The sequence below is a fragment of the Protopterus annectens genome, chromosome 6.part0, assembly GCF_019279795.1.
Source record: "Protopterus annectens isolate FY-2018-M chromosome 6.part0, PAN1.0, whole genome shotgun sequence".
NCBI lineage: Eukaryota > Metazoa > Chordata > Ceratodontiformes > Protopteridae > Protopterus > Protopterus annectens.
This window is the reverse complement of record NC_056737.1, coordinates 1,590,087,513-1,590,100,740: the sequence shown is the minus strand read 5'-3', so window position 1 is coordinate 1,590,100,740 and position 13,228 is coordinate 1,590,087,513. Positions and strand designations below refer to the sequence as shown.

The 13,228-nt window shown below is 43.8% G+C and overlaps 1 protein-coding gene across 1 annotated transcript in view; it reads left to right on the top strand.

The window, feature by feature from the left end:
* The window catches only part of CLASP1 (cytoplasmic linker associated protein 1), a 4,127,769-nt gene that overhangs the window by 1,595,916 nt on the left and 2,518,625 nt on the right, over window positions 1-13,228 (top strand). Inside the window, exon 13 of the mRNA XM_044073692.1 lies at window positions 4,489-4,624. Within this exon, the coding sequence (XP_043929627.1) occupies window positions 4,489-4,624 (136 nt within the window). The remainder of the gene's footprint in view (window positions 1-4,488; window positions 4,625-13,228) is intronic.

Here is a 13,228-nt window from a genome sequence, read left to right as displayed (position 1 = left end):
AAGAAGAAGAGGTGTTAAAGAAAATGAGGAGAAAGCTAAATCAATGCAAACGGTTAAAGATTTTGTACAGGTACAGCCTCCAAGATTTAGCAGACACTGGCCTACAAAGAATTGGTCCTTTCCAGTCTCACACAGACCACAAAGGGGCAGATACAGACGCCCAAGAGGCAGATCCCAGCCCCAAGGTTCGTACAGGTCTAAACAATGGGGTGCTTCTACCTCCAAAAGTGGAGAAGACGAATCACAGCCATACAGGAAACAGTCCCAATGACTTTCCCCCTGCCTGCACCAAGCACTTATCTTCTGGCAGCACCTTTAGGGGGAAAACTAGCACTTTTTTCTCAAAAGTGGCACATTAAAACACAGGACAAATGGGTCCTAGACATACTGTCGCAAGGCTACAAATTTCACTTCCATACTCTGCCAAGGACAAACGGTTGGCCAGACCTGCCAAAACATCAATGGGCAGAGGCACAAAAGCAAGTCTCATCCCTCCTGGACATGAGGGCCATTCAACAAGTACCAGAGCAAGAGCAGGGACGAAGATTTTATTCAAGACTGTTCTTGGTACCAAGAAAGGACAAGACCTTGAGACCAATACTGGACCTATCTATTCTAAATACATATCTGGATATACCAAAATTCAAAATGTTGACTCTACAGCAACTTCTGCCCATACTGGGCAAGAAGGCTTGGATTGTGACTTTAGACCTAAAAGAGGCATACCTGCATGTCCCAATCCGACAAACATGCAGAAGATACCTCAGATTCAAAGCTGGCTCAGTGCATTACCAACTCTCTGCACTGCCCTTTGGCTTATCTACTGCACCCAGGGTCTTCACAAAGTGCCTGGCACCAGTAATTGCATTCTGCAGACAAAGAGGAATACAAATATATCCTTACTTGGACGACTGCCTCATTCAAGCAGAGAACAAGGACATTCTACTACAGCGTCTAGCGTTTGTAAAGAGATTTCTAACAGGCCTAGGGTACACAGTCAACGAAAAGAAATCAAAACTAGTACCCTCTCAAGAGATAATATTCCTGGGTGCAAGCTTAAATACAACTGCCCAGATGGCTTATCTCACGCCAGACAAAAGCAACTGACTACCTATTTCAAACTGTTGGCAACAAAGGCCCAGTTATCTGCAAGAAAAATTCTGCAGGCTTTGGGCTTCATGGCATCCTGCATTCTACTAATTCCATATGCGAGACTGCATGTGAGGAAACTTCAATAGTACCTAAAAAGTGTTTGGACTCAACATTGCCACAGCCTGGAAACAATAATTACCCTCATTCCCTGCCTGCAACAGGAGTTTCGATTGTGGGCGAAGGCTTGTCACCAGAACAACGGATAGCCATTCACTTTACCCCCAGCCCAGGCAGACATTAACAACGGATGCATCAGATTATGCCTTGGGGGCCCACGTGGTAGGAAGATGTATTTAAGGCACATGGTCCGCAAACCAAATGCATCTACATATCAATCAAAAAGAGATGCTAGCTGCTCAGAATGCCCTGACAGCCTTCAAGGACCTACTTCATCCGGGACAACTACTGATAAAGGCAGACAACACCACGGTCATGTGGTATATAAACAAGCAGGGAGGCACTCATTCTTACCCCCTTTGCAGACTAGCCATGACTTTGTGGGACACAGCATTGACTTACCAAGTACATCTGCAGGCGCAATTCCTGTCAGGAAAGATAAATACTCTGGCAAATGAATTAAACAGAAACCTCATGGATCCCCACGAGTGGAAATTGGATCCACAAGTCTTCAGCATGATGATAAGGAAGTTGGGGATGCCCGGATATAGCTCTATTTGCCTCTCCTCACAACTACCAACTAAAAAGATTCTGCACAAGGACTTATCACAGACAAGCATGGAAAGTGGACGCCCTATCATTCAGCTGGAAAAGCTTAGCAGTATATGCCTTTCCTCTACTGTCTCTCCTCCCCAAGGTACTCCTAAAGGTCAGACAAGAGAAGCCAAAGATGATACTGATTGCCCCAGACTGGCCCTGCCAGTACTGGTATCCAATCCTAAGGAACTTGTCTCAATGCCCGGCTTCGACCTTACCTCAGATACCTCATCTACTGTCCCAACAAAACAATCAGATCCTGCACAGCCAACTAAAGACCTTAAATCTGGCAGTATGGCGGATAATGTAGTCATACAAAACGCGCCTCTCACTAAGGCTGTGATGGATGTCATTTTGGAGGCCAGAAGGCCTAGTACCAGAAAATCTTACGCTGGAAAGTGGAAGAGATTCTGTGCTTGGAACCAGGCACAAGGAATTGACACAGCTGTACCAAATATTCCTCAGATTTTGCAATACTTAACTGAGATGCTGGATAAAGGCCTATCCTTCTCATCAATTAAAATTCATGCCTCTGCCATTTCGGCTCATTACAATACAGAGCCACCAATCTTTTCTCATCCTTTGTTAAGGCAGTACCTCAGAGGAGCCAAAAACTGAAGGCCTCCAAGGAGATCACCAATACCTGCATGGGACCTCAGTTATGTCTTGGAAAAACTCACCCTGCCTCCTTTTGAGCCAGCCGCTACAGCTGATATAAAGTTTTTATCTTGGAAAACAGCTCTGCTCCTAGCAATAACCTCTGCAAGACGAGTCTCAGAGCTACAGGCACTCATGGCTGTGGAACCTTTTATAATTTTTTATCCAGACAGGGTTTCTCTGAGGACAAGCCCGACATTTATGCCTAAGGTAGTGTCCAGTGTGGCCCTTAACCAAACTATTCATCTGCCTACTTTTTATCCAAACCCACAGAATAAGGGGGAAAGAATTCTGCATTCTTTGGACATACACAGACAACTACGCTTCTACTTGAACAGAACCAAAGCTTTCAGAAAGACAGAGCAACTACTAGTGGCATATGCTACAGGATCACAAGGAAAGGCCATCTCAAAGCAGACTATTTCAAAGTGGATAGGCCACTGCATTCGTTTCTGCTATTCACAACATGGCAAGCCAGTGCCTAAGGGCATTAGGCCACATTCAACCAGAGCAGCAGCCTTCCTCAGGGAAGTACCAACCGAAGACATTTTAGAGGCTGCTACCTGGAGTTCAGTGCACACCTTTACAAAGCACCATCATTTACCACTCTACTCTAAATCCAGGGCAGGCTTTGCCACTGCAGTTCTGCAGGGCCTCACAGCCGCTCCTAATGCTATTTAGCTCCAGCCTCCCAACCATAGCTTTGGGATTCAACCCAAGTGTAATGACCAACAGTGAAACACTAAGAACATACTACAGTTCTGTACACTTACCATAAATGTAGATGTTCGAGTGTATTCACTGTTGCAGTTCAGGTTACCCACCCACCATCCCCCATTTCTTTGCTGGAACATATCTGCACTTCTCTAATCTATACAACCTATGTGGTGTGTTTGCTTGTAGATGAAGGTATAATATATTCTGGTGCATGCATGTTTTATTGGTATATTTTTAGCCTACCCTTTTGGGGGCACCTGACATCTGGGGCAAGAAAAACTGAAAAAAATGGCATCTGCTGCATCTTTTATACCCCTGGCGCACTGACGTCAGGGAAGAGGTGACAGCAACTGACACTGGACCTAGCCTTTGGAATTCAGGCCGACTGCGGGTAGCCTGCCAGCAGGATAACCCAAGTGTAATGACTGCAACAGTGAATACACTCGAACATCTACATTTATGGTAAGTGTACACAACTGTACTTTTTCTTGTATATGCTCATTGAAAATAGTATTACTGTTTTATTTTCCCAAGCTATAGCTAGTCCAGTTAAGCCTGTTAATGTGAACTTTAACTTATAAGTCTTGTTTTTCTACACCCCCCTCATTTTACCCTGTGTATTAAGTAGTATGTTGGGTTTATTGTGCAGATCTTGATATTCTTTTGTTGTTTGACTTTCTCTTAGTAGTAGTAATAGAGTAGTGATTGGTAAATGTTTCCTCTTCATATGTTGGTGGGTCAGACCAAGGAGTGACGTCTGGCTTAACTGACTTAGTTCAAGGGCAGAAATGTTCTGATTACAGATGAGATGTCACTAATACTGAATAATAAAGAGAGCTGCACTTCTTTATGATGAGAAATATCAGAGATAAACTTTACATTTTTTTACTGTCTGTAATACTCAAAATTGTTTTGTGAAGTTGAATGTTAGACTCATCCTTTTACATTCCTAGTCTCTTTCTGATTGCTGGGTGCAAACTTGTATTTTGCATGTAGACTTTGTTCAGGGCTGAAACCTTGTATGCTTCTCTAGCTTATTGTATGTTTATGTCCTGTTTTCTGAAGTCCGCAAGAGTTTGGTGATGTGGTCTAATATGTACATTGCACAAACCTTTTATGTATTGTGTCTACAAGCACAACACATCACAGTGTGTTGCATTCTGATCTGCACTTACTGTTTTTCAGCCCCACACTCATTTAGAATTTTGTTGAGGAGCTTTTCTGAAAATTTTTTTTTTTTTTTTAAAGGCATCTCTCTTCAGTACTTGGAAACCGATTTGATCATGGAGCAGAGGCAGTCATGCCAACACTCTTCAATCTAGTACCAAACAGCGCTAAAGTTATGGCCACATCTGGTGTTGTAGCAATACGATTAATAATTCGAGTAAGTATTCAAGATTAGTTGGTGAAAACTCTGTTTTTGAAGTCTGGACAATTAATGGGAAGGAAAAAGTGTGTGTGAAGAACATGAATGGCGAGAGCCTGACTGTGTTATGGAGATGAATAGGCAGAGTGTGCTGAAGGTAAAGCAGAAGAAATGCATGCAGTGTAACCAGTTGTATTTCACAGGCAAACCATGAATGTAGTGCATTTAAGGCAAAAAGAGTGTTCAGAATAGAACAGAGGATAGATAGCATGGTTTTGTTTTCCCCTAAGCAGGAGGAGAGCAAGGGATACAGTTTACCAAAAAGTCTGACAGCAGATGCATTTGGAGGATAAGTGAAATAGTGGCATGCCAAAGACTTGGATGATCACTAACAGTAAGAGGGAGATGGTAGTTGCTCTGTTTAACGATTCTCATGGTCCATAAAAGCACGGCTTTCTGTAGAGTCTAGTCCGTGTCACTGAAGTATACAGAGTCAGCAACAAATCTTTTGAGAAAAACTAGGGAACTGTGGTGTATATGCATTCTAAAACACGCAGTAGAGTTAAGGCAGTGATCTTTCATTACATTTTGTAGATAAGTAATAATAGAAGAGGGTGATTATTTTTCAGAAGTAATTACTCAAAACAAAGCTCATATCACAAAACCGGACTGAGTATCTACAGATTCAAGGAAGTTGTGTTACTGTATTTCTTCAGTAAACTGAGTAGTGGATTATTGAAGTAGTCTGAACAGAAGTGGTGGGAGCAAACTTAGTGGTATTAAAGATTATACATGCTAAAAGCAAATGTATTTCAGCAGGGAGGAAGGATGGAAGTGCATAAAGATGTAAGCTGCTTATGAAGTAGAAGAGTAGGAAGTGGAATTGGGCGTACTGAGTTTGGTGATCAGTTCTCGATTTTAAAGTTTGTAGCAAGACTTCAGTGATTTTCATAATTAAATATTGGTTAAAATGTACATATCTGCCAGAAAAGAAAGCTACTTACATATGCCTGCATGTACTTAAAGAAACAGAATAATTTATTCAGTTCAGCACCAAATGGTATGCATTGCATACATTTATTTCTAGGGCTGTTTAAAACAAGCAGTGGGGGGGGAAGGATCAGCAGACCTTTATTGATAAGGAGTCTGAGAGGAGTTGTAGTATTGTTGCATATTTACATGTTTCTGTTCTTGTAAATTGCATATAATAATTAAATTTCAGAAAATGAAAATGAGCTTAATGTGAAAAATGACAGAGCAGAGGATGCATCCTGATCCAATGTCTGAAGTGTTTTGAAAATAACATGCAGTGTTGATGGGTGTTTCCATTAAGTGGAGGTGAAACGTACCAGAAGCAAAGGCTACAGTAGATGGTCAATATTCACAAATTAAAGGAGAACTGTACCCTAAAACTGAAAAAAAAAAATGTTTTTCAGCAAATCTTGAACTTTTCTGCATTGGTAATGCCTCTGTATCTAAGTAAATTGTTACTGTTATTTTCTACCCCAAAATGATCAGAAGGAGGCTGCCATGGCTAGCATTATTTTGTTTTATAGTCAATGCCTTTGCCTTCCTTATGGCATGTTAAGAGGGACAGAAAGAAATTCTTATGATGAGTGGATCATTTACTGTGGTTTTCTCTCTCATCAGTTGACAGCACTGCTGTGACTGCTAACTTTTCACTGTCAACATCAATCCACATTTTAGTTACTTTGCTTCCTTTGATTTTTATTAGTGGCCATCTCTGTTGCAGCATTTTAAGGAATGTTTGAATGACAGGCTTGAAAATGTACCAGAGTTAATGTTCTTTTCAAAGTAGCAACTGCAGATGTTCTTCGTGTTTCACTATTGCAGTCATCACACTTGGGTTATCTGCCACAGTCGACCCAAATACCAGAGACTTAGTATTTCTGCGTCGGTTGCTGTCGCTTCAGGACTGACGTCAGGTCGTCAGGGGTATAAAAACAGGCAGCCGACGCCATTACATTAGTCTTTCTTGCCGAGGAACCTGAAGCAGAAGCAGTTCGCATGAGTGTTGGTCGGCAGCTGCCTGAGTTTTTGTTTCCGAATTGAATCATCCTGAAGCAGTGACTCAGTAGCTCACTTTGCTAAATGCTCTGTATGAAGTACATTTTAGCACCTGCTTCCTTGCCACAATCTCAAATGCTTAAAATGGCAGAAGACCTGATTATGATAATTAAGGGAAGCCAGCCTTCACCTGCTAAGAGAAAAAGAGACCTGTCCCCAGCAGCTTTAACCAACCAAGAGTCCGACGACTCTGAGGTTTCTGAATATGAAGACATGCCTTTATCTGCCTTTGAGGATTCAGATGCAGAGAAATCCATTTCTTCTGCTTCCCCTCCAGTGGATTTTTTTTGGTGAAACCCTGCATACTTTTAGGGAGCATTTCTACTGGGAATGCCAGGATTGTCCTCAGTCCAAAATGAGACTCTGTGAATTTTTAGATTTACCACAGCACAGACCCTTGGCAGTCCCTGCTGTTCTGGATGTTGTGGATGATGTTTTTATGGAATCCAGTCTAACTCCTGATACTTTATCCCCAGCTCCAAGGAAACCAGACAGGTACTATAGAGTCCCTGACTCTCTCAAATTTCTTTTCAAAAATCCTACTGCTGACCCATAGGTCATCTCCCAAGGGCCTAAAGGAATAAAAGCAGCTACAGCTAGGAATCCCACCCCTTCGGACAGGGATTCCCGAGGTTTAGACAGATGGGGTAAAAAAGTGTACACCTCTGCAACTCGCACCATTAGAGCATTGAATTGCCAGTTTTTCATGCTGAAATACCAGCAACATCCTATGGAACTTAAGCAAAAATCTTTCCTGACTGTGCAGAAAATAAAGAATTACAGGAGCTTATGCATTCTGCAAGCCAAGTCAGCAAGCATACCTTGTAATGTGGGTTTGATGCCCTAGAAGCATCTTGCAGGGCAGCAGTCACAGATTCTGTACTTAGAAGGCATGCTTGGCTTAAGGAGCAGACTTTGCCAGACCATGTCAAATCAAAATTACTGGACGCTTCTTTGAACAAGGACAATCTGTTTGACAACAGAGCAGAAGAGGTTTTAAAAAAGATGGAAGAAAAGGCTAAGTCTATGCAGACAGTCAAAAGATTTTTTGCAAGTACAGCCTCCAAGGTTCAGTAGGCATTACCCCTCGAAACATTGGTCCTTTCCAGCCCCCTCAAGGCCATCTCAAGCTAGACCCAGGGGAAACAGACCCCCAAGATTACAGTCTCAGGGTATGCAGAGATCTAAGCAATGGAGTACCTCCACTTCTAAAACAGGGAGTGCTAAGCCCCACCCCCTTACGGAAAGAATTCACAATGACTTCTCAACACCACTCCTCACCTCTGCCCAACTGCTCGTGTCCCTAGGAGGAAAACTTGCCCACCATGCAAAAAACTGGACCTCCATCAGCAACGATCGATGAGTCCTCAACATAGTGTCCCAGTGGTACAAATTTTATTTCCACACACTGCCAACCCTAAAAGGGTTCCGAGACCTTCCTCCAAACCAGTGGGCAGAGGCACAAAACCAAGTTCAATCCCTGCTCTCCATAAGGGCAATTCAGCCTGTTTCTGCAGAACAGATAGGCAGAGGTTTTTATTCCGGACTGTTCCTGGTACCCAGAAAAGAGGGCACCTGGTACCCAATCTTAGATTCCATTCTAAACACTTTCCTGGTGGTACCAAAATTCAAAATGCTCACCCTACAGCAGCTTCTCCCAATGCTGCCCAAAGATGCCTGGTTAACCACCCTAGACCTAAAAGGAGGCCTGTCTGCACATCCCTAGCAGGGATTCATGCAGGAAATGTCTACATTTCAAGGCAAGATCTATGCATTATCATTTCTCTGCACTTCCCTTTGGCTTATCCACTGCTCCTAGAGTCTTCACAAAATGCCTGGCTCCAGCTATTGCCTATTGCAGACAGAGAAAGATTCAAATATGTCCTTACTTTGACGATTGCCTGATTCAGGCAGACAGGAAAAACTGTTGCAGCACCTGACCTTTGTAAAGGACTTTCTAACCTCCCTGGGGTACACTATCAACGAAAAGAAATCAAAACTAGTCCTCAGTCAAAAGATTGTACTCCTGGGAGCACGCTTGGACACAGCATCCCAGATGGCCTGTCTGACAGCCTACTTCACTCAAATGGCCACCAGAACCCAATTATCTGCAAGGAAAATCCTGCAGGCTCTAGGGTTCATGGCCTTCTGCATTCTACTAATTCCATATGGCAGACTGCATATGAGGAAACTTCAGTGGTACTTAAAAAAGTCTTTGTTACCAACATTCTCAGGACCTGGAAACTATCATACCTTGTCTCAGGACAGAGTTTCTTTGGTGAGAAGCAGCATGCAACCACAACAAGGAACTTCCCTTTACACAACCCCATGCCACCCAGACCCTAACCACAGACACATCAGACTATGCCTAGGGGGCACATCTTGACAGCAGATGCATTCAGGGCCACTGGACCCAAAACCAAATTCATCTGCACATCAACCAAAAAGAGTTGCTAGCTTCAGCATGCTCTGACAGCTTTCAGATCCCTACTCTCACCAGGGCCCCTTCTAATAACTGACAACACCACAGTGATATGGTACATCAGCAAGCAGGGGGGAATCCACTCTTACCCACTATGCAGGCTAGCCATGACCCTGTGGAACACAGCCTTGGCTATGCATATTCACCTGCAAGCTTTATTCCTGTCAGGCAAACAAAACTCTGTTGCAGACAACTTAAGCAGAAATCTCTTAGACCCACATGAGTGGCAATTAGACCTCAACACCTTCAGCCTTCTAACCCAGAAATGGGGTACCCCGATGGTGGACCTCTTTGCCTCCCCTTACAATCACCAGCTCAGCAAATTCTGCACCAGGGTACCTCACAGCAAGGCCTGGAAAGTGGATGCCCTATCCTTAAAGTGGGTAAACCTCTCAATCTATGCATTTCCCCCTCTGCCTCTTCTTATAAGAGTACTACTCAAGATAAGACAGGAAGGACCAAGGGCAATCCTGATTGCCCCAGACTGGCCACACCAACACTGGTACCCACTACTGCGCAGTATGTCACCGGTGCCACCATGACACCTACCCCTGATCCCAACCTTCCTTACACAGCAGGAAGGGCAGATGTTGCATCCGCAACTGGAAACCCGGAAGTTTGCAGCCTGGCTTATTCCTTGAATTCTCCTCCAGTAGCCAGCCTAAGCAAGCAGGTGCTGGACATCATTCGTGAAGCCAGAAGACCCCATACAAGGAAATCCTATGCTGATAAGTGGAAAAGATATTGTTCCTGGATTTATTCTAAAGGAGTGGACACAGCACAGCCCTCCTTACCTCTCATCCTGGATTACCTAGCAGACCTACTCCACAGAGGCCTATTCTTCTCTTCCATTAAGATCAATGCCTCTGCCATCTCTGCTCATTACAGCACTGAGCCACCTCTCTTCTCTCACCCCCTCATCAAACAGCTCCTAAGAGGAGCTAACAATGTAAGGCCACCAATAACAGCCCTCACCCCTGCTACTTTGTGCTGGAAAAGCTCACGGTACCCCCCTTTGAGCCTGCAGCGTCAGCAGAGTTAAAATTCCTCTCTTGGAAAACAGCCTTGCTTCTGGCCATCACTTCAGCCAGAAGAGTGTCTGAGCTACAAGCACTTATGGCTGTGGAACCCTTCATTATTTTTCACACTGACAGGGTCTCCCTCAGGAAAGGGGGAAAGGATCCTACACTCTTTAGACATGTGCAGACAGGTCAGATTCTACCTTGATAGGACTAAGCCCTTCAGGAAATCTGACCAGTTACTAGTTAGCTTTGCACCAGGGGTGGAGGGCAAAGCCATATTAAAACAAACCATCTCCAAATGGATCACCCACTGTATCCATTTCTGTTACAAACACCATGAGAAACCACCCCCTCTGGGGGTCAGAAAGCATTCCACTAGGGCAACTTTAACCTCTACAGCATTTTTCAGGGGAGTCGAGCATTACCACCTGCCTATCTTTTCCAAATCCAGGGCAGGTTTTGCAACAACAGTCCTGCAGGGCATGCTAGCCAGCCCCAACTCTTCTTGACTGCCTCTACCCATTCTTCAGCTTTGGGAATCAACCCAAGTGTGATGACTGCAACAGTGAAACACAAAGAACATAGTACAGTTGTGTACACTTACCATAAATGTAGATGTTGGAGTGTATTCACTGTTGCAGTCCTGGTTTCCCACCCTCCAGCCCCCTTGTCTCCCTCTCTCTCTCCCCTTCTCTATTTCTCTTACTGACCCCTTACAGGGCTATTGGTATTTACTTTTTACTAGTGGTGTTTTTTCCACCATAACTTAACTCCCTATTTGGGGGCTCCTGACATTTGGGGCAAGAAAAACTGATGTAATAGCGTTGGCTGCCTGTTTTTATACCCCTGATGACCTGATGTCAGTCCTGAATTGACAGGAGCCGACTCAGAAATACTAAGTCTCTGGTATTCGGGCCGACTGAGGGCTACTTGCAGATAACCCAAGTGTGATGACAGCAACAGTGAATACACTCAAACGTCTACATTCATGGTAAGTGTATACAACTGTACTTTCAGTGTTCAGGTGTGAGAAATCTGACCCCTGTGATCAAAAGGTGTAATTTGGGCTGAGATGATTTGTGTTGCTTTCATAGTTTTTAAGTATTGTAGCTAGAATTAAAGTATTTGATGTTAATCTTCTTTCCCTAACTCCAGAAGAAACGTACACTTTTGCAGAAATTACAGTATAGAAAAAATGCAGATTTGTATACTGACAAAGTAAGAAAGAGTAACATACTTGATGTCTTTCTAGTCTCATGTTGCAGTATTCATTACAGTAGGGATATGGCTGCCTGCAGTGTCGTACATCCGGTCAGTATACCAAAGTCTTCAGTTAGGGGTGCATGCGACGTAGCATGCTAGTGCCATAAACAGACTTTCAGAACATTCCTGCCGCAGTGATTGTCAGACGTCCGATTGCAAGCTAGAGGTGTTTATCGTTTGTTCGTTATCATTCGACTGCCCGCTTACAGATAAGTTAATTTATTCTTACCTTATTGTTAACATTTTACTGTATTCCAGCTTTTTATGACTTCTAGGAAGGGCAAGTGTGCTTGTGGAAGACAGATTCCATACAAGGACATTCACAAACAGTGTGTTTTTTGCTTAGGGGAAGAGCACGATTAGAAGAACTGTGTTATTTGCCAATCGTTTGTCCCCAAGACCCTTAGAAGTCAGTTAGCTTCCTTGAAAATATATTTAGAAAATCAGAGGTTCATACGCCTGGCCTTTAGATATGGTGGATATGGGAGGTCCGTCAGATGAACCACCTAAAAAGGCCAAGAGAGCTAGGCCTGAAATGCTTTCTGCACCTCAGACATCCGCCGAGTCTCTGGAGGTGAGTGAGAGCCTGGAGACTCCTCAGATCTCAGATTTACCTTCCGAGCCGGGTACCTTTTTGGATGCTGGTTCAGGCAGAAATCCTCAATATGTCAGCTGAGGTTTGTGAGCCATCAAGGCCTGATGGCAAGTGGGAACCACAGCCCCCTGATTCTGATAGGCCTTCCCCCTTCCTACCACTCTGACATTGTCCTTGTAGCCTGTTAAATCTCCAGGCCCTCTTAAGAGAAAACAGAAGCTTAAGCACTCTGCTATGCCGCATTCTACTGACTGGGAAATTTTCTCCCAAAACTTGTTCAAGGCCTTTCAGGCTTTTCAACAACTTCAACCTCAACCTTCTGTCTCTGGCCCCTGTGAGGTTGAATCTGAAGAGGACACCTCCTCATCTGATGAATCCCTTTCTTATTTATCTCAAATTGAATCTTCTAAGGATTTTGTTAACCAAGAGGAGGATTTCTTGGCACCTGACTCCCCTGGTGAAGGATTCTTTTTAGAGGACACTATCAGTTTACTGAGACATTTCCAATGGGATGTTTCAGAACTTTATGACACTAAAAGAATGTATTTTGAACTGTTCCCCCTCTGCTATCCCTCCTGTGCAACCAGCCTTTCTGGATGCCTACTAGGCAGCCTCCCAGGCTCCTGAGTCTCAACCTCCAGCTTCCAAGAGACCCGATAGATTTTATAAAGTTCCCCTTCAATCTCAGTTTCTCTTCAGAAACCCTCCAGCAGGCCCTGCCATTGTAGCAGTCTCTGCAGACAAATCATCCAGGCAGCTACCTTCTACTTCTCTATTCCCTACAGACAGAGAGAGTAGATTTATGGATAGACAGGATAAGAAGATTTATACATCTTCTACCCTCTCCATAAGGGCATTAAATTATCAGACTCACATGTCACGATTTGTACTAGGCAGTCTAGCCAAGGCCTCCTCTTTGGTGCCTGATCTTACTGACTCCTTACTAAGACTCAACTCACAAATCTACTTTCAACAGCTTCTCAAGTAACCAGACACTTTAGGTGTAGTTATGATGCTGTGGAGGCTTCTTCTAGGTCAGCTGCATCTGGTTCAGTCCTTCAAAGGTATTCATGGCTTAGATTACATCCTTTACCTCTTGATTTCCAGGCTAAGCTTTTAGATGCCCCCCCCCTAGATAACTCTGCATTATTTGGGGCTGCTTCTGCTGAACT